Source organism: Melanerpes formicivorus, unplaced genomic scaffold, assembly GCF_026170545.1.
Source record: "Melanerpes formicivorus ecotype bairdi unplaced genomic scaffold, bMelFor1.0.p_v2 SCAF_5, whole genome shotgun sequence".
NCBI lineage: Eukaryota > Metazoa > Chordata > Aves > Piciformes > Picidae > Melanerpes > Melanerpes formicivorus.
In genome coordinates this window covers 18,862,513-18,888,173 of record NW_027142357.1, presented here as the reverse complement: position 1 = coordinate 18,888,173, position 25,661 = coordinate 18,862,513, and the positions used below count along the sequence as shown (strand labels likewise).

Sequence of the window (25,661 nt, the reverse complement as noted above, 5' to 3'; positions counted from 1 at the left end):
ACAATATAGAACAGAATTAACCAGGTTGCAAAAGACCTCCGAGATCACAGAGTCCAACCTATCACCTAACACTATCCAACCAACTAAACCATGGCACCAAGCACCCCATCCAGTCTCCTCTTAAACACCTCCAGTGATGGTGACTCTATCACCTCCCTGGGCAGCCCATTCCAATGGCCAATCACTCTTTCTGTGAAGAACTTCATGCTAACATCCAGCCTAAACCTCCCCTGGCACAGCTTGTGTGTAGGTATACCTACACACATACTAGCACTTCTTCCAGCAGTGAAAGAAGGAAGGAAAAAGCAACTGTTCCACAGCACTTCATAAACACAATCCATTGGAGGCAAGCAATAAAATACTTCATCCTATCCAAGAGAGCACTCTGTACAATCACAATTTGCATTACAAGATGAAGCTCCTACAAGACTTAAGATATTTTGTATATTAACATAACAAAAAACTATCATAGAGAACACACAAAATAGAAGATAACCTTCCTAATAATGTTGCAATGGGAATAAAAAATTTGGCAAACCCCCCCATTTTTCACAGCTCAGATCTTATCCTTCAAATCTCCACCCCACCTTATTTAATGTAAGCTAGGTATCTGCACAATAACTTTTACCAAGAATGCCCCCACTTGAACCTTCAGTAACAGCAGAAAAACTGGTTAAAACAAAGCTTTTTGCTACAATGCTTCTTGTAAAATTCATGTATTGTCCTTTTCCATAGCTACCTCTTGCTTAAGCACAGTCAGCTCTATACCGATACCATTTATAAAAATACCAATTATCAAATTAGAAAGGAAAACAAGAGTGCTTCCACTAAATGCAGCATTCCACTTCTGTTAAATCTCTGCTTTTTATCTTAAAAAAAAGGCAGACTACTTCATGGAATCACAAATGGGCATTTAAAAAGACAACAAAAGAAATTTAATTCTGTAAAGGAATCCTCCTTGTGATCAGACTGGAAGCTGTTAACATTCCTAATAGTTTTGTGTCCCTTTGTACTTAAGGCTATGTCAAAGTGACTAACAGATTTCAAAGATTAATTTCCTTTCTCTTGGCACATGATAAAAATGCTTAAGTTTTATTGCAGCAATGTAATAACTTGCACTGGTTATTCAGCAAGAGGTGTGTTTTGTAACACTGCCTAACAAGTCAAGCCTAACATTTTGGCATTTTTGAAATTGAAATTAATATTTCCCAGGTTCCTAACTGAAGCTGCAAGAGAGATGTAGTTATGAGTAAAATCTTGCTGGTACGGATGTTTGGTATCAAATCCTCCTGGAGCTCTGGAGGGTGCTGCTCTGCAGGACAGCAGCTCAGGGCATGCTAGCAATTTGAGGTCTGCCTGCCCTATGAGCAGGTGCTTCTGCGTCATTGTATATCAACAGGATCCTGTCGTTACTGTTTGGATCCTTAAAATCTGTGGCTTCAGTAGCTTAGCTACTAGTGTTAATCAGTTTTAAGAACAACTCAAATAGCAGCAGGGGAGGTTTCAGTGTTCCCTGTATTGATTTATTGCACACACCTAGCAGCAGTGTGTGCATAGTTCCCCTGTACAGTTGTAGTTTTACTTCTGTGAATTTCTGACTCAAAAAGCAGAAGAAAAGGCATGTTTCCATGTATCTGAGAACTAAGAATCAGTAAACAAGTCTCAGGTATACACATCATGCTCAAAATGCTTTTTAAATCAATTTCAGATGAAATGGATTTCCAGGTACTAGTGCCCCAAAGGTACTTACTGAAATCACAGCACCAAGTGTCCCAAGCAACTGCTGTTTGAGTTGGACACCATTTAGTATAGACTTGGAATTACCAGACTCTGTAAAACTGAACCTTTGTAATACCCACCTCTCGTGTGCAGGTTATCCTCCTAGGATGGGGAGCTTCCTGTTGTAACTGATACACTGGGAGAAGGCAGAAGTTAAATTCTGATTAATAAAGGATCATTGTGTAAGTTAGGCATTTTAACATTAAATATGGCTGTCTAAACAGGCAAGATTCAATTCAAGGATACATGTATCCAGGTCTCAAAAATTACTTACAAGTGCTCACAAAAAAAAGAGAATGTTGCTAGACAAAACAGGATTAGTGATTATCTGCATAATCAATTACCCAAAGCACTACAGAGTAACTAGGTAAAACTTAGCAAGTTTCCACTGATCAGATCAGAAAAGGAATCATGATAAGCACAAGTTGAATTTCATTAATATGTCCAATCAGGCTGTTCTCAGACTTTTTTCAGTAAGCCCTATTACACTTGGCACACACTCAGCCACCTGAAATACGATGAGACTTTACAAGAATCATTCAGAGCTTTGCAGAATGAAACCTTCTGCTTTTGCCATTGTTTATTAATGATCTTCCTGGGAAAAACAAAAATGGCCTTTGCACTTGCAGATCTAAAGATGTCAGGAATTGAGTAGCAGAGTAAAGCAGTTAAGGCCCAAATGATGAAATACACTTACTAGTATCTTCCCTCTCCTCCTTTTTTTTTTTTTTTTTTTTTTTTAAATAAGCCTCATCAAACCAGAATAAATTTTAGGACCTATTTGTAAATCTAATGGTATTGATGTGCAGACTTCCTAATATAATGCCAAAGGAGTGACTTTCAACTTCTGTCCCCTCAAAGAAACTTGGTTTGAGAAGACACCTTCAAAATGAGTCTGTCAGCCCCATGTTAGTATTTTAACAGTATTCTAGAACTGATAAAATATGTATTTTTAATTGTAATCCTTTAAATTATGTTTCAATTGTAAATACTAACACCAAGGTCTAGTAACACATGCTGCCATCTTCTTCATGTATTTATTTAATCAATAAGATTTGACCTCATTACACTTTTCATCTGATCATGACTCTTTTCCACTGATACATGTATTTATGTACTGAGTTACATGGGAACAGAGACACTGGCAAGATGCTTGATGATACAGCAAACGTAAGATGAACTGGAAAAGTTCACTCCCTTTGTTCCAAACAAAAAAAAAACTTATGTTTTTTCCCCTGATGTTACTATATATATAAATCTTTACTATTATGTACTGCTATTACAAAAATGATTTTTGCAACAGGTGAAGATCAGAGCACTCATATATACACTAGTAATTTTCATTTCAAGCACAGTGGGACCACTTATTTTGCCAGCACACAGGTTCCCTAGTTTCTATTGTTAAAGCAATACTTGATGTCACTGGGCCTTGTCCATACCTAATTCTGAGAACTATATAGGCAAGTTCAAAAGAAAAGAGAAAAAAAAATCACGGATTTCTCTGAGATTCACAGAAGAGCAGTGGAGACTCATGATCAGTATGCTCCACAGAAACTGGCTAAGAACAGAGAACTGCTTCCCATCTTACTTCCAGCCAGGCTGAAAAGATTTCCTAGAAGGCAATTCTTCTCTAATGGCAGATCTTTCTCTGCTTTCAGTTAAAAGCACAGCAGGTAGATGAGTTACAAGCCAAGATGCCACCTCCTCCTCTAATGGAGGTATGTAATGCAACAGTTCCAACAGCAGTTTCCCTGCTGTAATTATTGCCAGGGAACAAGATATTCCTCTTGACCCATTATGAGACAGAAATATAATCAAATCCCATAACTCTGCATTTAGTTCTGAACCATGACAGTATAGGATTCTGAATGGATATTTATTTGCATGTACCCAAGACTTCAGCTCCTGGCAAGAAGCCAGTTAAGATTTGGTATTAGACAGGTTGGACCCTCCTGCTATAGATTATGGCATGGAATGAAATGAACAAAGAGGCAGTGTTTCCCAAACTCGCAGTAGGTACAGAGCTGTGATACACTGTTAATGCTGGGAGCAAAGAACACATATCACAGCAAGAAGTACAAAATATGTATTGTAATGGTGACTAATCATAATTAATAGCAAAGAGTCTCAGTTTTATCTTTTAGCTCTCTGATGCGAGAAAAAAGTTTGCATGCAAATTCTTTAATGTTACGGGGTTGACCTGGCATATGACAAGCTACTGGTGTAATAAATGATGATTCAAAAGACAGATTTTGCCACCAGATTCACAAACAGACCGAGGTCCCAGCTGTCTTAATTACATGGCAATGATTGTGCATGTTGGCAATTATAAAAAAAAAAAATACAAAAATTCAGAGTCATCCATCTAAAGGAAGTAAAGTTTTCTCAGGTTTGACTTAGGGGAAAAAAAAAATCCACACAGCCAAAACACCAAGAAACAAAGCAAAAAACCTCAATCAATAAAACACACACCCCACTGCCCCAGACTGTTGAGATACTTACAGTAAGATTTCCAAACAGGTGGTCTATATTCATCAGTATCTGAAAGAAAAATGACAAATCTTAATGCTGCATTGGAAATACTTTAACACAGAAATAACTCTGCAGAAGCACTTGCAGATTTAAGATAAACATTGCACTTAAATTCTAAAATTATTTTTTACTACCATAGGATAGAACAACCTGTTAGAAATTCCCTCTCTTCATGTAAACTGAAAACATGGAAGAAGTAGTTTTTTAGACAGAGAGATAAAAGACACACACATATTTGCAAAGTGGCAAATACACAGATCACAAGTCAAAAATCTGGGGTAGGAGAAGGGAAACACAATTATTTTACTACGTATCTGTAAATTTCCTTTTAAATTAAACCAGAAAGACTTTTTAATCTTAATTTATACTCCAACAAATCATGTTTTCATCCAATTTATTTATGCATTTGGCTTTTTTCTCTTCTGTATTGCGATTAACAACTCCTGAAATAAAACCAAGTACAAGCTCTACTTGGAAGCAGTCAGTATGAATTAAAGGCCCAACTCAAATTCTCAAATAAAAAATTAACAAGTAAAAAAACCCCACCAAACCTAAAATCTGAGTGTGTTGTAAGTTCTGTCTCCTGCATTATTTGCTGACAACTGACCTGACATTTTTAGATCAGGCTCTGTTGCAAACTCTCTCTGATCCAGTTCTACCACTCTGACCAGCTTCAGCTCTGATGCTACAAGGTAATAAGGCCTTCTGAAAGATGATCTTCTGGGCTGGTGGGAATTACTCAGACCTGATTACACTACAGGGTCACAAGCTGAGACAACCATGAAGCTAGCCTTGCTGTCTGAAGCCTCTTCTCACTGCAGCATTCACTTCTGGGATGTTTGCAACTCACTGCAACTATCTGCTGCATCCATCAAACCTCCAATTTCTAGTGTTTATTATGAGGTTCTGTGAAAAGATCAACCAATCTGGGAACCTGTTGTTTGAATTTTGGTTGGAGTCCTTAAGGCCTCCGAAACAGCCTGAAGCTGGGAAAAGGTATTATTTTGCTTCCTCTTAGGATAAGCTGCCTGTCATCTTCAGATACATGCTTTAGTCCATGATGACATCGACCATGTCAAAATATCTCTGAATCCGAGCTTAGTGGAATGAGGTATTTTCCTGATTCAGTGGCACAGACTTCTCCAGACCTGTTCTAGACTCACCCAGCATGCTCTCTACCCTGCCTGTGCTACCATTTTGCTCAATTTTCTATCCTGTATTTTATTGCTACACATGAAGAGGGGGCAGTCCTTCTGGACTACCATGGTGTCAGTGGATTTCATAAATACTATTCATGATGACTCAATTATTAAGGCAGCACTTGGTCAAACTGCCATCCTTCTCAAAGCTTGATCTTTGGAAGGTCTTGCAGATGTGCTACTATGTCCTGGGGATCAGTCAGAACACTTTATATCTGCAGAGACACCTTCGGTGGCCCACACTATACTACAGCAGTGAAAGAAAAATCAGCAGCAACAGATGTAGTCATGGTTATTCATTCCTACTTTGAAACCTTTAATTAAGGGAGCGCAAGTCGATTCATTCCAGAAACATTGTAACACGATCCCTTAGCACTGCAATGTCACATGGAAAAAGGGCAATACTTCTAAGTAAAAATAATGGGTTTAGTCCCAGAAGACAACTCTTACCTCACTAGCTGGATTTTCTTTCCCTACAGTCTGGCTTTGGGCAATATATGCTTGAGTTGAATTTACAAATAAATGATTTAAGTAAAGGACAACACACACACTGTGTTTGTAAAATATGAGCCGACTGTTATGAAAATACAAATATCCTGGCAGCCCAACCTATACTTGATCACACTCAAGCCATATAGTTGTTACAACGGAGGGCAGCATGATTATAAAACTGAAAAACAACAATATTTGTGCCAAATAAAACCACCCTCAAGCCTTGTTAAAGTCAGGCAAGAACAGCAGTAAGTTTCATACAACAAACATTTAACATTCGGAAATTGGAAGGAATGATTCATGTTATGCAGCTGTGCACAAAGATTTCGTTGGAAAATCCGCCAGCGAGCTTTACTGCCTTTACAGTGAGAGAACACCCTCTGGCCTTCCCACAAGAGGTAATGTAAAAAACTAAAGGTCATTTCAACTGTGATTAAAATAGAAAGAAAAGGGGAAAAAAAAAAAAAAAAAAAAAAAAAAAGAAGAAGAAAGAAAGAAAGAAAGAAAGAAAGAAAAAACCAGAAGGTATTATCTTCTATGAAATACTGTAGCAGCAAGTCCAGCACAGTAACAACGGTGAAGGAAAGCATCTGTAGTGTTTGCTTCTGCGCAAGAATGAGTCTACTGCTAAAACCATTCCACTACACAACGATAAAATAGGAAGTGCATAAACATCAGAGCAGCCTGCTAGCTGTAAGGTTTTAAAGATTAATCGATGTGGTCCTGTTTAACACATCATCAGTATTTTAAAATGGATTATTAGGAAAAGGGCTCGGTTTTCAGACAGCACAGCTTTCCATATACAGCGTTTCCAATTAGGCACTCAAAGTACCCAAAAAGCACTTTAAGGCATGATAAAAAAAAACAACCACAGAAAACACAGAACCCAAAATACATTTTCTCACTAACACTGCACCACTTCCTAATTAATGCAATAAACACTACACTGTCAGTTCTCAGATTTTCTACAGCTCCCATCAGCACAGTATCTCAGCTCCGCTAAATGCTTCTACGATAAAATAAAATCAGTTTCTACAAGCTGTGCATTATGTTCTATCTTAACTGTATTTTCTGCCTTAAGTGAGAAGCAATTCAGCTTAAAGCTGCTCTTCTCCTAAGGTCTGGAGCACTACAGGAAGTATAAATGCACCAACTGACCCTACTAGCACTGGTAAGGCTTTTGCCAGCACGAGGGCACTCTTGTCAGCAAGTACATTTTAGATCAGGCACACTGTCCATGTACATAAATTGCAAATTCAAACTCGGCCCAGTTTCAACCTGACAGATGCTGCTGCTGAACAGTCTTCCTAACCTTTAAAAATGAAAATGTTTGATAATATCCCACTATCCCCAAGCAATGACAGATTCTTGATTCTTCAGAACTTTGCTCTGGTTAGAAGAGTGCAAGATTTTGCTTTTACACAACATAATGAGGCCTCTTCAAATTCTTTACCCTGAATCCATATTGATACCTAATAGCTTTCCAGGCTGGAAGAGATTAGGAATAAACAGCTGCACCCCCAAACCTGTACTTTTAAGGACTGAAACAGACGTGTCACAGTGTAAATATGTATGTATGTATATGTAAAGAAAAGAGTAAGGATATCTTAAACTGACACATCACTTGAATGCCCTCTGAGAGCCCAAAGCCAGGTAAAGGGAATGACAGAAATAATGTTGCAGGACATGCGAAAATACATTTTCAGTTCTCTACCTTGTAGAATCTGGTTTTACTCTTGAACCAATAGCAAAATCAAAACTAATCTTCAAAGTAAGCATCTTATCCCAGACCAGCTATACCTGCTGTTTTCAGTTCAGACATGGACCTGCATTTCATGAATACCTCATGTGACAGGCTACCTGTCTCAACTTCTGGATGGGTTTACCAGTCCATCTCTGGCTCTTTCTGATGGACAAGAACAGAAGTCATCCTAACCTCTTAAACAATTCTCAGCACTTTGTTGTAGTCATCTTTCTTCCCAAGTATACTCTCATCCATTCCAGGACTTTGCCTTCCCCCCTCAGACTTAGCAATCTTCATCTGCACATAAGACCTCTCCCCTCATTCCTAAGAAATGCTTTGGTTTGCACCTCAATGCTGTCCTGCTAGGACTCACTTACCCAGCCCAATCCATCTCCTCAGCATGTTATTCTCAAGCCATCTCATGTCTATTTCAGGCTTCCTTGAAATTTGCTTAAGCACAGAGAAAAGAGAGGCAGAAAATCCCAGAACAACACAACAGACAGCTTCTAGCAACAGCCCTTTTACAGGCAGAAATGTCACAGACGGACAGGAGTGCTGCTTTCCAGGCCCAGCATGACCTCCTTTAAGCAGATCAGTTAATGAAAGAGAGAGGAAACTACACATCTTGGTCATAAACCATGTGCAACTAAGAAGTAAAAAGCACAGTGATCATCAGAAATGCACACTTGCATAGAAGAGGGCTTCTGCCAAGAGACAGTCATACAGCCATTTAGGAGACATTCATATACAGTCACGAGTGCTAGGACAGCATCTCAGATTTTTTTCCATAAACACAAATATGGCTACATTGTTACATTTCAATGTAGCCTTTTCCTTCATGATTTTCCTTCTTTCTTACCCACTTCCATTTTATCTCGTATATAAATCTGGAGAACTGTAGTACTTTCAGACTGTATATTTTAACTGCAGATAAAAAACCTTGTTACTATTGCCTCAAACTGTTTAGACTGCTTGTCCCTGTGTATTCCTTTTATAGGAAGAATAAAAATGTTTACCTCTGTTTGAAATGGCTCTCTCTCCCCACTGAAGATCAGCCAGCTCTAGGGTAGAACAGCAGTACTTTAAGTACATATGGTAACCCCATAAAGCAGTTTAAGGCTTACTGCGAGGTTTCCCACAGAGAATTCAGTTTTATTTTGTCTTCCACTGTACGTCACTCCCTGCAGCACAGTGATCTGTAACATCATGCTGGAGATTAGTTTAATGTTGTCTAGGAGGCAATAATCAGCTATGGCCTGACACAGCAGCTTTTGCCCTAAACTTTACTTTTATTTGGCAATATCTCTACTGAACACAGGTGATGCCTCAGGTAGTGAATCCTGTTGAAGAGACCACTTCTTAGCCACGTGGACCAACGTGATCAGAAGAAAATATAATTTCACATTTTCTGAACTGATGTAGGATGAAAGAGTAGTGCAAGTCATAAATATAAAGAGAAGTAAGGAAATATGAAATGTTCTTCTGTAAGCTACAGACTAGGAACTAACCATTAAGCATTACCATGCGTTTTAAGACATTAATTTTGCTTTGTTTGGCAGCAGCATGCATTAAAATTTAACTCCTGGAGAGATTCATGGCAAACATTTGTGGCCTTTTGCTGACCCACACAACAGACTGCAAAACAACTTCTAGAAAATTCCTCCTCAGCTTCAAAACCTTCCTTATTAGCACCTTTGCTATGTCCAAAATCCATATGCACATAAAAATCACTTGACTTACAGAATTAAAGCCATTATTCCCTTGCTGGTGAGATTCTCAAACCACAAAAACCACACAGTTGAACAGAAAACGCAATTTCAACTCTTTTTCAGAGTACAGGCGCCAACAGCATTTCAGAAACTAAGCTCGAGCCATCACAAAACGTTTTAAACAGCAGCCAAGCAGGCTCTAGCGTTTAGGGATTTTATGCACTCCAACCAAAACAGAACTCCAACAGCATTAAGGTAATTAAAGGATGAATACAGCCACAGCCCTAGGCAGCGTGAGCAAAACAGATGGGCTACCACAACAAGTTTCAGGGTAAATAGAAGCTGAGTGCTGGCTGTGGCAGCACCCAGCAGCACTGGAAGCATTTTGCAGGAGTCCCTGCACATGAAGGCAATAGCAGGCAGCTCCTGGAAAGAGGGCAGAGGGGGAGGGTGCAGAGAACAGCCAAAATATCCCTGTCTGTTGTGTGTATCATGAAGAAGGAAGGGCATACATGAAAGGGCCTTTGAAAATCCTGAATGAAAAAGGTGTGGATCCTTGTGATACATGTTTTTTTCCACAAAACTTCTTTCCACCTCTGCTACCAGCAGCCACTAAGCTAAGTGATGGTCTGTAATGGGGTGGAAGGCAAAGTCTTGATGAAAGGAGCAAGCACCATGCACGGGTACCTGCCTCTCACACCCACAGAAACCAACCCATCCACCTCAGCAAGCAGAGTACCATGAACACCACTGCCAGCAGCGGCAGAGGCTCATTTCAACTGGTGCCCAGTGAAAAAAGGAGAAAGCTGTGGTCAACCTTTTTTGCCTTTCATGAAATGTTTTTGTAAGAACAAACTTCTTCAGCATTCAGGTCCTCCACATGAATAGGAAAAAGAAAAAGGAGTCTTGGCCTCACTTTTGTTCTGGTTTTGCCTTTCTGTAGTACATGGGTAACAAAGTATTTCTGATAAAAACATCTTGCATGGGTTTGCACCATGCTTTTTAAGAGCTTTCAGGATACTTTTTGGTATATTCCCTTTTTCTTAAATAAAAGCTATTGCACTGTTATTTTACAAAAATACAAAGAAAAATGTTGGGACTCAAAAGTGACTGAAAAAATTATGTTAATCCAAAATAAATGTTGCTCTGTTAGTCCCTAAAAACAAAGACATTAATGACGAGAATCTGATGGCACACACGGCCTGGGCCCATGTGGAAAACATGCAGGGTTTCACAACTGCGGCATAACAGCATTTCCTTTGTTTATTGGAATATCCCCACAGGGCTGAAAACACCCCAGGCAGCGAGCACCATGTTTTCTCCCAATTCCCAAATATAGAATATACTATATAACGCTCAGCAATGATGACTGATACTTCTCAACTGCTACCGAGTCTGATGCTCCTTTAATGTTATCCTTGGCACACAGTTTCCTCTGAATTAAGTAAAAAGCTTTGAAAACTTTTAGGCATGTCAAGGCTCTTCCTCAGGTAGGCAGACACCATTACTCTAAGGAGTTTCAGTGCAAAAAACTTCCAAATAACCCAAAATTTGTTTTCTCCTCCTTCTCCAGGTAGAGAAAAGACACCAGATAGGCATGCATTTTAACGTGCAGGCAGATGCAAGAGCTCAGCACGCATCCCAGCTGTGAGCCGACAGCTAGCCCTCCTGGCAATAGACCCCTTGCTCCAAGCTCTCTGTGTCGCTGACAGAACCCACTCTAGTGGGGACCTGGAGCAGGGTAGCTGTTAAGTGTTAAACTAAAGCCTAATCTGATCAGACGTGTGGCCTCTAGGCCCAAAAAGGAGCGATAGCCATCTTACATGGTTCACCTCCTGCCAGGGGACAGCACTAGCAGACAAAGGTTACAGGCAGCCTGCTCAACTGCCCCCATCTGTTTTCCCAGACATAAGAAAGTCACTCTGCCAGTAAAGTCATCCATCTACAGGGATGTGCCCAAGCCTGTCAGCAGAGGGGACAGTGACCAGTGATTACTGTCCTCAGGCAAAGTTTTACTCCTTCACTTTAACCTTTGGCACAGATGGCTATATTCCTTAACACCTACAAAATCCCATGTACATGGTCAGCTTTGGACTTTTAAAGTTAAACTGCGTTTGAGTTATTTAAGCAAGAAAACAGCTGAGTGTGTTTTCCTCACTTTTTCACAAGGTATTCCCACCTGGGAGGAGAACAAGAATACAGTCTAAGGGAAAGATACAATGTGAATACAGGTGCTGATAACAAAACCAACCCTTACACTGCAGAGTGGCACATCATCACACACTCCATGCCCTAGGAATACTTTAATGGGACAAAACTTAATTTTCTCTGCCCTTCTGACATGTTTTGCTTATACCACTCTCAACAAGCACAATTAGGCTTCTAAATATTACTGGAGTAAAAACGAGTAAAGAAGTTAGTGTGAACAATGTCCCAGAAAGCTACAATGGCCACTGCCATTTCTCTGATGTGATCAAGCAGAAGACAAGAAAGTACACTCAGTAAAAGTGGACTTAAAGAAGGACGTGCTCTGAATAATCAGTCTTGAGGGAGACCACACTGCCATCCTGATTTCTACGAATATCTGATCTGGCAACAAGTTTTGTGGGAAAACTTGTAATCGGGGTTGAATGAGAGACCCACCAAAACCATAGAATTCAATGCCTTTTATTAGCAAATTACTGCTTCTTTATGAATGGTAGGAAGAGTTTAATGAATAATTATTTTTATTTAACCAAAGTCAGGGATGCCAGTACTCATTTTTCTTCCTCTTCACCAGATAAATAGCAACATCTGATACAGGAGTGATGACAAACATTTGAAAAATCCTATATTACAACAACAACAGAAAAGATGGTTTAAGTTAGAACTTTCACATGTACAATGATAACAAGAAAAACACAGCTGTTCTTGCTCTCTTGATTCTACCCCCTTAATGGAGGGACGGAAAATATCCCTCCCATGAAAGCACAGTTTATGAAAAGTTTTAAAACCTCAAAAATTGTTTCCTACGTTTGCTGTAAGCATAAAAATTTAGACCTGAGAGGTAAAAAGATGACAAGTGCCACCTTGTGGGCATTTTCAAAGACAGACTTCAACATTGCTTACCATTTCCAGCATTGTATCTCAGCCTCCAGACAACAAGCTGCAGACAATTTTCAGCATTTCTGGGAACATCATCTTTGCTCCCCGAGAAAAGACAGATATGATGGAAATTTCTACCTGACATGACTCTGGGGGTTAGCTCTAGGTACAGCAGTGAGGCTATCAGCTGTCTATAACCGTCTGATTTCCATCACTAGCTCTGTAATAGCTCTACAGGTTCATGGGTATCCTGAAATGTCTGGTTTACCCAGTAAACAATTTCCAACTGGATAATGTTGGTGAAAATCAAGCATGTCTCTTGAATGTATCTGTTTCAAAGTAAAACAGTCTGTTGGGTTTTTTTGTTTGTGTTTAATCTCATTGTGGCAAAACTGACTGTGGGTGGCTGCAGCCTCAAAGTGATGGATCAATGAGTTAGGCAGTTTCCCATCCTCCCCTAAGGGTTATATGAAAAGTCATTTGCAAACTAATTTTGCAATTTCAAAACTGACAGAGACATGCCTTTATTGGAAGACAAGCATCTTTTAGATTTGACAGAAAATTTGTCCAAATATCTTCTGTATCAGTAGAAGAAAGTCTTGGAGCAATCCAGAGTAACATCAGGCAACACAAGCTTGAACACTAAAGTCAAACTCTCCTGGTTTAAATCCAGACTGCTTTTCATTGGAGACACTGTTTTGATCATGGTCAGTGAAGCTTGCTTGAAAGCCAGGAAAAATACCTGTCAAGGTTATTGCTCTTACACTGCTCTTATTACAACCATGGCAAGGAATAATATAGGAGAAAACATTTACCCCTTGACATTTCCTTTCCTATTTTTTTGTTTCACAAATCCTTCTTTGTCTCCCATTTTCAAAAAGCCTGCACAGAGACCAAGCTCATTTCCCAGCACTTGTTTTACTTCTTCCAAACATTAATACCACCACCAAGGGCACATCAGTTTTACCGTAACTTTAACCCAGTGCCAACTGTTATATAGCTACAGCCTCAAGGCATTCACAACAGTACGTTTTTGTCTTGATTTCTCTAACGTATGCAACAGGGAATATTGACTGGAGCTTGATGACACAAATATTCTGAGCCGTCACCCTGATAATAAAAAAGAAAGATGTTATATGGTATAAAATTGTCTTCTAGCTGTAAATTAATCCCCTCCCATGAATAGAAGCCTGTCCAGTCAAGGTTGAGCAGAAATGTCCCTAAATAAAGGACAAGCTTTCAGGCACCTTTGAAATACAAGCCTTCCATCTACTGCATAATGCCCTAATTTGCTGAATGGGGAGGCATGTTTTATCACCATTTGCTTGGTTGCTTTGAATTTTTTTAACACAGCACTGAGACAATGAACTTACATTCACTTTCCTGCTCTAAAATCCACTTTTAAATAGTGTATTGTGGCTTTGCCAAAAGTTGAGCCCCAACAAAAGAGCACAACATTGACCCTGACACCCTATCCCTTGTTAAAAATCTGCTGAGAACTCCTCTTTCCTTGCATTTTAGACCAAGATAGCTGCTGTGCATTCACTAGCCTTCTACAGGAAAAATAAAACAGAACAAAAACACCCATTAGCAGGACAGGCAAAAATCTGAGTCACATGGGAAAAATCAAGAGCAGATTTGATTTCTGGCCTCAAGACAGACTCACATATTCCAAAGCGCATCTCTCTCTGTCAGATGGTCTAATAGATGGTGTTGCCTCTCCTTTCCCAAACTTGACCCATTTAAATTCTTAGGCCACCAGTTATAACAAACCTATAACAATTCTTATTGCAAACAGATTTTTCATTTTCTAAAAGACTGGCATTAACACACACCATTGCTCACGCAAAACTACAGCTTGTATTTATGTCCTCATTTCCAGAACAGATGCAGTACATCAACACGCATGGCTGGAAGGAGGAGGACAGACTACCAAGTAAAGTACTCTTGCCTGGAACCATGACTGGGTTTCATATTGTCATGAATAAAATACCTACAAAACACTACTGGCAGAGACAAGAGAAAGGGAAACAGACACAACGTGGTGGACTGCTTTTTCTTGACCTGGAATTGAGATTCTACTCTAAAAGTCATTTTTCTTTGGCTGTGAGCTTTTCCCAATCTAAAAGCTGCAAGTGTTATTTCTCACCTCTCCCAGTCTCATATAAAATACTCAAGAGGCCTCCAGTTGCACAGAGCAGGTTGCTCCTGGTAGATAAGTTGAAAACTTCACATTCCTTTCAGGCAGTTCCATGTAGTGAAAGAACTATGGCAAAATACATTTACCCACCAGTGTCTCCCTGCTTATAGCATTAAATCCATCATTTTTGTAACTCTTTCTCTCCTTGGCAGGTTCATCTGCTGCACTAGGCAGGAACCAGAGAAAGGCAGAGAGAGCAGGTGTGAGGTCCAGTCTGTGGAGCAGCTGTGCAATGTGGTCTGTAAATAATGGAAACTTTGGTCTATTACATTTCACTTTATCATGGCATCATGTTAATCCAGAGGCTTTCAACAACTACTGGCTCTATTTCTGGAGTATTGATGCATCATTTTGGGAACTGAGATCCCATGGGAATGTCCACAAGTGAAAAATAAGACTTTGTCCTACAGAATTAGATGTCTAAACTGGATATAGGAACAGTTGCTGGCAAGAGAAGAGACTCATGCAGATGAGATCATCCTAGAAATCAAAGAGCACTATCTCCATTCTCAAGTCTTACTAATGCAGTAATTCCCCAGCCAGTGTTACCCCTTTGGGTGACAGCTCTTTTGCATCTTTATCTCCACTTTGGCTTTATAAAAAGAATCCTATCATGGGCAACTAGCAGGAAAACACATTCAGATACATGGAGAGCTATAGGATGTGACATATCAAAAATCCAGTTTGTACTTTAAAAATGGTCTTGGTCTATTTATGTAGCTAGATGGGAACTGCCAGGAGGCAGAATGCTGCAAGCAATTGTCAGAGATCAGGATATGCAGGATCTCCTTACAGAAATAAGGGCAAATGCTACCACGACTCTGACACATGGCAAGCCCTGCTTGTGTCTTCCACACCAATGAGAGAAGGAAGATGCCTTCCAAATAAGACAGTCTTTACATTTAAGAGTTGTGACTAAGAGCAGAGGTACCCCATCAACAAAGCATTTTAAAAGAAAAACAAACAAACCAAAAAAATCTTCCTGCTTCTCACACACCTTTCTACAGAGTGTGAGTAAAATGTCAACAAACCTAGCAGCTGAATTAGCCAGTGCGAGCTCTCTCTCAAAACAGATTACTCATTTCAGAGGCTGCTTGGAGGCAGCACTCTGAGTTACCATCCCAAGAGTGTAGCATACTCTGCCTAGCCCTGGGGGTCACCATGATTTGAGGCAGCAGCAACACTGTTTCACCTCCTGCAAATTCTGAGCCTGCAGAAGGGAAAGTCAGGCTGAACTGATTATCTTGCTTTGATCTGATGCATCTGGAGGTGGATCAAGGTGAGGGTTATCTTCTTATACAGCACAGTCTCAATCAAAGCCAAGGAGTAAGAGGTGCTCCACCAAGTTACAGAAAAGGGGCAGTCAGGGTGTTGGGAGGGGGCAGTTACCACGCTTTGATACAGCATGGAAGTGGGCAGACAGCAGGGCAGCTCCCCAAGAGCTGCAATAGAACAACAGAACACAATAGAACAACAGCACAGCTATAGGCACGTGAGTTCACACTGGAAATGTCATGGTAAGTTTCCTCTCCTCTTGGTGTTGTGTGGGTTTTGTGTTTTTTTTTTTCCTTTTTCTTTTGGTGGTTTGGTGTTTGGGTTTTGTTGGTTGGTTGGGGTTTTTTTTTGGTTAACATACTTGCAAATATTTAGCCTGTTATACTACAAATGTTATTTCTCAATAAAAAAGGACTTGCCATAATTTCCTTACCGGTAATTTTTGGCATTGAAGTAATATGCAACAGAAAGTTTCTGAATATTTTCTCACCTAGAAGAAGAATCACTATTTTATTTTGAAATGCTTCTCTTGTGTGAAACCAGCAAAGATTTTTTTTCAACACTTTCAAGTCCTATTTATACATATACTCTTCAAAAAGCCTGAAAAGGAAATCAGTAAAAGTGCTGTGTCAAAAAATGACATTTCCTTTGTTGGAAGGATATATTCATGTGTGCATGTCCAGCCACTAAGGCAAAGATGAGGAAGAGCTATATATATCCTGTTTGTAACTTCTGTTGGGTTTTTTGTTTGTTGGTTGGCTTGCTTGTTTATTTTTTAGGTTGGTTGGGTTTTTTGTTTTTAAATGAAAAATGACCCAGTATTGCACTGACACATTGTGTTCAGAGTCCTAAGGAAACCATAAGGTACAGATGAAAAAGTATGCAAGACTGACCCTGCCAAATAATTACCAGCAACTTTCATAGTCTGCTCTGAAATGTATACTTATCAGGTACTAATTCAGCATGGGCTGCCTTGTACCCTGCCAATATGAGAGAAAGGAATGGTTAGGTGCACCAAAACACAGGGGTTTTTTGTCAGAACTATACTATTACTCCATTTTTCGCAGTCCCCCACTTACTACGCATAAAAAGTAATTCCATACCTGCTTTTCTATCGCTGTAAAAGACTGCTACATGAGGTACCGTATTTTTTACACAGTATAAAGGGTTGCAGTTGTTGTGCTGCTAGCTATGATAGCACACCACTGTGCAGTGGACAACAAAACAATTCCAGTGTTTAGGAAATGGTGTTTTACCTTTAGTTTTAGAGTGGGAATTTCCCACAAGCACGCTGCTTCAGGACATTCAGCTCCTAGTCAATGTAAGAAACGATGGTTTTATTTGAGCTTCCTAAATGGCAAAGTTACCTACAGGCAGGAAGGAGACAGAGGTGGGGAGCAGGAGCGCAGAACGACCACCTTCCATCAGCACCATGAACTTGCATCTACAACCATGTGATGTATTAAGCAGAACTAGATTCTACCACCTGCAGCATAGACGAATGTGATTGTGGGCTTCCTCACAGAGATGACTGAAACCAAAACACAGTTACCCAATCACTCTCAGCAGCAAGATTTATCTTCCAACTTTGACAGTGGTCCACAACCAGAGAATGCAGTTTTCCTAACACATTCTCCCAGGGACTAAGATTTGGTCATGTGAAAAGTCAGACCACATTATGACATCCTATCAGCATTAAACATAATTTAACCAGAAGCTCTAACCAGCCCTGACTGCCACAGCAGCTTCAAGTTTCTACACAATAGTTACCACAGAACTGCTAGAAAAAGACAAAACTACACCTGGGGACCAGGGTATAATGGAAATCAGGCCTCCACAAGAATAAATAAGATTTTATGGGCAAGTTTTCAAAAAACTATGAAATCACCTCAGAAATGTCACCTCTTTCATTCAAACAGGAAGAACAAATATTTTAGTGCAGGAAATGTCAGAAGTGAACTGGTTTGCACACATAGAGAATACTCCAAGATTCCCTCCTCCCCCTGACTGTCATCAGGACATTGATCCACTACTCTAACATTAATCCTCAAGAAACAGCATGAAAAATGGCAGGAACGCTTCCCAGCATCTTCTTGGGTCTCCCCAGTGAGGGTGCTCAGGGCCTGAATGCCACTCAATTACAAAGTTCTAGTAGCACTGTTAAATATTTTAGAATATTAAATACTTCACTGGCTTTCAATTACACGTTTCCTTTTTTCAAGGTAGACTCAAAATGGCAAAATTTGAAAGGTTATTGATCTTCTGCCGTCATTTATGAAGATGTACAAGGCAGGTACAATCCACCCCTCTGAAATGACAACCAAGCTAGTTTATAATTTTACAAGGGAGGAGGAAGCATCTAATATTCTTTTGATAACTACAAAACTGCCCTTGGGCAAGGTTTTGGTTCTGTTGTTTCATCTGAAGGCACGTTCCTGCAGAACTGTACGATCTCTGTCCACAAGATGGAGCAGCTAAATAGCCTGAGATGCAGAAGCAAATCCTCAAATTCAGAATAAGGAGAAAGAATCATCTAACAACGCACTTCTACAGCGGTCACCCATGCCTGCACAGCAAGAGGATCCTGATTAACGTGCTTTTATTTGGCACAAATCACACAGTCTTCCAGAAAGCTAGTATTCAGTTTGCCAAGCACAGTAGTATTTGTTGTAACTATGGCACTGCAATTACATGTAAACAGTCTTTTCTTGCCACTGAGATATGCTTTCTGTCACGTGGAAATCTTTTACTACATCTTAAAAAACAGCTAAGAGCTCTTTGAGAGAGATAGTATGAGTATAAAGTCCCCAAACCCAATAAGGCAGCTGAGTCCAAATCAAATAGATGTAAACACCGACTTACACCTGAAACCTGAGTCCTTGGCTGCTGTGCTGCGTATATCAACAAAGCTTGGTAACTTCTCCTGGATCCTCAGATCCAGAAAGCATTTCCCTTCAACATCATCAGATGAGATTCTGCGCTATGCAGACTGTCTCCACTTCCTAGTGGGTGACTTGATGCCAAGAAGGAAAGGGATATGTTTGTTCAATGGTCTACCTCAGCTGATATCACAAGAATCTCTTTGGGGAAAATTCAAAAGCTTCATTAATTCATTACTTGTGCACACAATTGGGTCTGCCCTTTCCAGCTTCAGCAACAATCCTCAAACCTGATTTTTCAAGATTCTTATACAATATTCACAATTAACAGAAAACTCAATTTTTACCAGCCTCTGCCTGAGACATACTTCAAAGTGCTAAGCTGAGAAGCCATAAATGAAAATTCTTCATCCTTTTATAAGTGTTAGTGTCACTTCTGTGATATTTGATTCCAATTTGCTAGTTAATAGATCCATCTTCTTTTCCCAGTTCCTAAGCAGGTTTCCTTTTTGATTTTTTTTTTTCCTTGAGATTACATTGCCAGCAAAACCAATTCAAAGTTGCTCTCCTTATTTGATTCATTAGGTTCTATAAATTAGGTAAGGTTAGTAAGCACATAGGAGAAAATAATCATGATTCTCAGCACTTGGGCACTTCCAACTCCTTTTCACATATCTGGGAGAGAAAGACTGAATTTATCTCTAACATGGTTTCTGTTTATTTTTTTAAAAAACATCTTCATTTTAAAATCTCCTTCAAAACCAAGACTTTCAAACATTGTACCAATATGCCAAATTTTCTTTTTCTAATTAAACTATCTGAAGTCTCTGTTGTGACTAGATGCTGAATTGCTTAAATCTCCGTTAACATTAGCCTGAGTCAGTTGGCACTGAATGAAGCCCCAGCATTTTAAGCAAAGGATAAATGCTGCAAGAGCACCTATGGTAACTGACTTTAAAAGACCCCTTTGAATCCAGTGCTTTACTAGTAAAAATTATCTGGTCTATGAAGTGCAATGTGGAGTATGTATTCACTTTACAAACCTCTCCAAGACATAAGACAAGTAGCGAGGATCTTTTAATGTTTTGGGGGGGATTTTGTTTGTTTGTGGGGGCTTTGTTGGTGTTTTGGTGGGGTGAGTTTTTGTTTGAGTTTTGGTTTTGTGTGGGTGGGTGTGAGTTTTGTTTTGGTTGGTTTGCTTTGGTTTTTTGCCTCAAATCATGAGTGATGGGTACAATGCCTATAGCACTCTACATTTCTGTTTCCTCTAGTGACATAAACCCCACTGTAAATGTTCCAATTCCATGACCAAATTCTATTACCTACTTCAATTAAGGAACAGTTTCAAAGAATGCTTTTCTGGCACAGACTGGCCCTTTAGCTAAGGGGCTCTGCCAGTAAACTTTTACCATCTCAACTGGCCACAAGTTTTAAGTGTAGTTCAGGGCTATGCATAAAAATACAGAGAACAACTTGAATTGTAGGTGATCTGTGTACCTTCTGGTGTCAGAAGGCTCTGCACATAAGACAAGAAATAAGCAGGTCAATTTTTGTGGTATTTCCTGTCTTGCAGGGAGACTGCAGGCATGATCTGTTGTGAGCATTGTTTTAGAATAACATTTATTTCCTATGTTCCTGTGACTAAGCTAATCAAGCACTATAAAATTTAAAAGCCTTCCCTAAGCAAGCAAAACATTTAGGGATCAATTGATTTAATTTCTCTACAATATCTTTAGGACTGTCTCAGTAGAAAATATGTGCTTGTACTGCCATAAGCACACCCTACTTTTTGAAGCAGCTGCAAGACAGTAAGTATGGCTTGCACAGAGAACAGTAATCACAGATGCATAGGACTTAAAATAGTAATCTGTTAATTAGCATTTCAAGTACGGAAGAACTAATTTCATAAAGTTTGCCTCATCCCCACAGTGGTAGACAGATTAATAGAAAATTACTTCTGTGCATTATAACACCAGAGCTCACAGCTGTGGAAAGGGATTCTGTTAAGTTGGCAAATTAATATTTGCATGCTCCTTCAGCAATGCATGGACACCTGAAATGGAGGGATAATTGGTTTCTTTGTCCCTACCCTTCCTGACTGTCACAATATATTGCTTGTTTCGTTTCATCTGATATATTCCCTATAAATTTCTCTAAAAACTGCCCTTGTTCATCATCTCCTTAAATAGCCGTATCTGTCATGCTGGCTACAGCTCTGTCTCAAATCCCATTCATCTGCAGCCACTCAGGGTACAAGCACTTCAAAGATTAAAAGAGAATTGCTTCCCTTCTCATTTCTTAACCACCAATATTCAGGAGAGTGAGTTTTCATCCACTGGCAGGCTCTGAGCAAGAAGGCATGAATAACTAATGACAAATATGTCCATGAAGATTTCTCCTGGCTGTTTTGAAACGTCTTCCTTTGTTCACACAAAGAGGTTGATGAGCAAACAAATGAACAGAAAGGGAATTCATAAAACATAAGGACAGCTCCTAAGCACTAAAATTAAACAAAAAACTCTTTCAAAGGACAATGCTAACTTTCTTAAAATACTTCTCAGGACATTCAGAGAAGCAAACAACAGTAGCAATGGGATAGCTTAACACTTCCCCTCCTTTTTCTTCTACACTGTTTTGTTATCTTTCCCATACTTGAGTCATTCAAGTGGAATGACAGCACACACCTCAGCCGTGTTACTGTGAGATCTCACAGCTCAAGATATTAACAGATGAGCTCTAGGAAGTCTAGCCATAGAAACATCGCTTACTGTGCTTCCTGTCTCCATGAAGCTCCTACCCCTCACTGGGATTCAGCAGAGCAGAACTGGTGGGTATCCTTTATCTGCTTCCTCACTAAACTAGGCAAGTGGTTTCAGCCCAGCTTCACAAAGGCAGGGCACAAAGCCACTGAACTTTGTGTCAAAATAGCAGAGAAGAACACCAGCTTACATGCCACTTCTCAGAAGGCAGGAAGAAATGGCTAGAGAGAAAAAGAAGGCCACACCTGTAATCACCACAGTCATTTGTAAGGGAATATGAATCTGCTGTAGGATGAAAAACAACACTAGAATTAGACATCTGCTCAAGTTCCAGACATTTACAGACATGGGGTGTGAACGTCTGCACTGTTTTGTGGGAAAAGACAGTTTAAAAACCCCTGCCAACTCTTGGCAGGCAATTCACAAATATAGATATCAAACTCACTGCATCTATTATTTGCAACAAACAACAGGATCAGGTTGTTTCCACTCTTCCAGGTATCTTGACTGTCTTCCAGTCTTCCACTGATACAGTCCTAGAACAGAATCTGCTTTCCTCTGTTAGATCAAATCTCCATTAGAACACAAACTCAAGGGAATGGTGAAACCCTACTTCTACTGCTACCACGAAAAGCTACTTTGCATATGGGTGATCACCTATGGTGATAATAGCCATCTCTGCCATTGCAACTTTATGCAGCCATAAACCTGTTGAGATGATATTCTTGCCTGAAGCAGCCAACATGGTTGAGAGGTAACAGAGGTACTTTCTTAGCCAACCGCTTCCAAGATCTTCCATCTCAGATTGCTTCAGACTTTTCTCCCCCGATCTGACACAGCAATTTATCTCAAGTTTTACATGCTTTATAGCATATCCTATTAGAAGCAGCCCCAGAATACATTAAATTCTGTTCATTGTGATATACCATTACGGGTTAGAAAAAAAGAAACACACTATGTTTAGCCTAGAATTTATGTGAAGGAGCAGAATCAAAGCAAACAAATCCCTCAGGACCTATTTTCTCAGGACAATTTTACAGGTAAAGGATAGGTGTGAATTAAGAATAGTACAATTATAGCTGCTTAATACATCAAAACAGATACATTCATTTAGGCACAGTTATTCTGCCTTTCCCCAGACTTGCTGATGTTTTTTTGGTAGAGGGGTGCACTGAAACAAGTCAAAAGACACCCTTTTCTGAGTTATCTTTTCAATGAGTTAGTATGGGTCAGCTCTGGTGCAGTAACTGAAAATGCAACTACTCGCAGGCAGCCAAAATTCAAGATAAAGACTGAATTCTGCTCTTGAGGTTCAAAGCAAATACATTGTGGTCCATCTTTGTTACAGACAGGAGGACACACAGTGACACACTAAGCTATGCCACCTCAACCACAAGTTAATCACCCCTCATCTGCAAACATAATGTGCATTTTTTGCATTTATACAGCTCCCACTCCTGCTCTTACATCCATAGTTCAAGATTTACTCTAAAGCTTTTACATTTACGAAAGGCACCACATTAAGTCTAATGTGCATCAACAAATTATTTGTTGCATTGTTTTATTGTCATTTTGTGTTTTCTTAAAGGGCAAAATCTTGAGGTTTTACCCATGACAAGATATGGTTTAACACTTATACATAGCAGAGTACTCCACTCTATCTTTTCCTTGCTCATTCCCTTTTACAGATATTGATGTAGTTTAACAACAGAGGAAATAGCACACAAAAATCGTCTATTTACTTACTTGTTTATTTACTTACTAATTTACTTAGTAATGTAAATGTACATTCACGGGAACATGTCATTAAGTAGATAAAATACACATGAATTGGAAAAGAATCATGTAACCTTAATACACCAGCTACTTGACTTGGGAATGCCACTTTGTTTAAAAATAAAATTTATTCTTAAATTTTTGAGCCAAAGATTGCAACACCACATTAGCTGCTCACCATGGGAAAAAGTGCTAATTTTCAAAAGCCCACTTTTTCACTTTTTTTTTTTTTTTTTGGTTAAGAATAACTATAATATTTACCTGGAGTGCCTGTAGATAACAGCCTGGACCTTTTCTCAACCATCGGAAGTTACCATGACACAATGTAACACCCACAGTAAGCTATCTGTCATTTGAGGGCAGTCTATGTTTACTTATGCTTATCAGTTAAGGAGCTTGATGCAACTGAGAATGTGCAGGGCTCCCCCATACCTGCACCAACTCCTCCAGAAGACTGGTGGCTCATGTGAACTCAGTAATGAGACCAGGCCTATAATGACAGTTTACTCCACTGCAAACTATGATTTACCACCTTTCATATCCTGAAAAACTCAGGCAGGAAATAGAAATAACAGCTCTGTAACTAAACCAAGCAGTGCATAGATTTTTATCTATGAAGAGCTATCTTGCAACACATGCTAAACTTATTTTTAGGCAGGGCTTAATGTGCCACAATAACATAGCAGGTGTCAAATTTTAAGAAAAAAACATCAAAATTGTTTTAATGGGTTAAGAAATTGCACCAGCCCAAGAATCAGAACGTTTGTTTACACAGGAAGTAAAATCCACAGTCTAAACACTTCAGACTTCAGATCATCACTTAAACTATTCACTAGAAATCGCTCCTGGTGCATGAGCTCCTCACAAGAAAGAGTGCCCCGACTATCGCCAATTCTCGTAGAGATGCTCGTTATACTAATTTCTGCTTCCCTTTGCATTGTTGCATTTACCCAGTGTTTCTAGAAGCTGTTTGTGGCTCTTTTTTTTCTCCACTGTAAAACTAAATATATTAAGCGTTACTACGCTTAATAACCTCACTCATGAGAGCCCACACGTTCAACAGTTAGAAGCACAGTTTTCACAGGCAGGTTCCCACTACACTGTCTTAGGTTGTGAAACCAACCACAGCGACACTCACAACCTCCTCAAAGCGTCCTTTCTTGAAGCAGAGCTCTTAAACACAATAACCGAAATGCATCTGATCATTATAGGCAACTAAGCCCCGTACCGCGACCCTCCTAGGAGAGCGGGGTCCCACGGTAGTCAGCCTGAGGCTTCGCCACGCACCTCCTCAGCGACCGTCGGGCTTGCTGAGGCACCGTAACTTTTATTTGTCTATCACGCCTCGCAGCCCGAGCCCACGCAGCGGCCGGCACCAGAGGCTGCCTCCAGGGCACACTATTCTTCACAGCCACCCCCAGGCGCGGGGCGGTGCGGCGGGCCTCGGCCTGCGGCAGCCCTTCGAGCCGGCGCCCGCGCCCACGCCCAGCCGCTGCCGTGCGGCAGACAATGAGGGACGGCAACTCCGCGCCGGCGGGTACTCACCGAACAAGGTCAGAGCCATCGCGGCGGGGCGGGCCCGGAGGGCGGCGGGGGCTGGCTTGGCGGCGGGGTCTGGCTGGGCTGCGCGGGGCTGGCATTGGCGCGGCAGCTCTCGCATCAGCGGCGGGGCGCGCCTGCAACACAAGTTGGACGCGGGGCTGTCAGGGCGCCCCGCGGCACCAGCGCCCGCTGCTACTTGCTGCCGCGGGGCGGAGCGGAGCAGCCACAGCCCGCGGCGCAGGGAAGAGCAGGGCCCTAGGGAGTTAGGGAGGGGTCACGACCGTCGGAGATGCGCGGCAGCGGCGGGGAACTCCCCGCTCCCGCCCCCCACCCCCTCCCGCGCTCACGCTGCGGCCCGCCGCCTCGGGGAGCCATCTTGCGCCGCCACACGACCCGCCTTCCTCCCGCCGCAGCCGGCGGGACGGTTCCCATGGCAACACGGCCGGCCCGCCGCCCGCCGGGGCACAAAGGAAAGAGCCGTCCCCTCGTATGGGGTGGTCGGGTGGCGTATCCTGGCCGCGAAGAGGGTGGAGGGTTTGGTCCCATCTCCTCACATGTACGTCGCACCGGCAGTGCGCGGCTTGTCCCTCGGGTACTCTCTGGAGCCGTCTCGAACGACTGCTTTCCGCTGAGAAGATTTCTCTGTGGAAATCAGTCTCGGGGCACCGGGCTGCGTTCAGCGAGCGTCGCC

At 40.8% G+C, this 25,661-nt stretch overlaps 1 protein-coding gene across 2 annotated transcripts in view; it reads right to left on the bottom strand.

Moving 5' to 3' along the window:
* CHN1 (chimerin 1) overlaps window positions 1-25,371 on the bottom strand; it is a 100,448-nt gene extending 75,077 nt beyond the window's left edge. The window contains exons 1-4 of one of the 2 annotated variants that reach the window (XM_068138542.1): window positions 25,318-25,371; window positions 24,974-25,104; window positions 4,282-4,320; window positions 1,860-1,915 (exon numbers count right to left, since the gene is read on the bottom strand). In XM_068138542.1, coding sequence (XP_067994643.1) covers window positions 1,860-1,915; window positions 4,282-4,320; window positions 24,974-25,088 — 210 coding nt within the window. In that variant the 5' untranslated portion in view covers window positions 25,089-25,104; window positions 25,318-25,371. Of the gene's footprint in view, window positions 1-1,859; window positions 1,916-4,281; window positions 4,321-24,973; window positions 25,105-25,317 lie in introns of those variants that run through there. The other variant, XM_068138543.1, reaches the window with a different exon arrangement.
* Window positions 25,372-25,661: the final 290 nt, after the last annotated feature.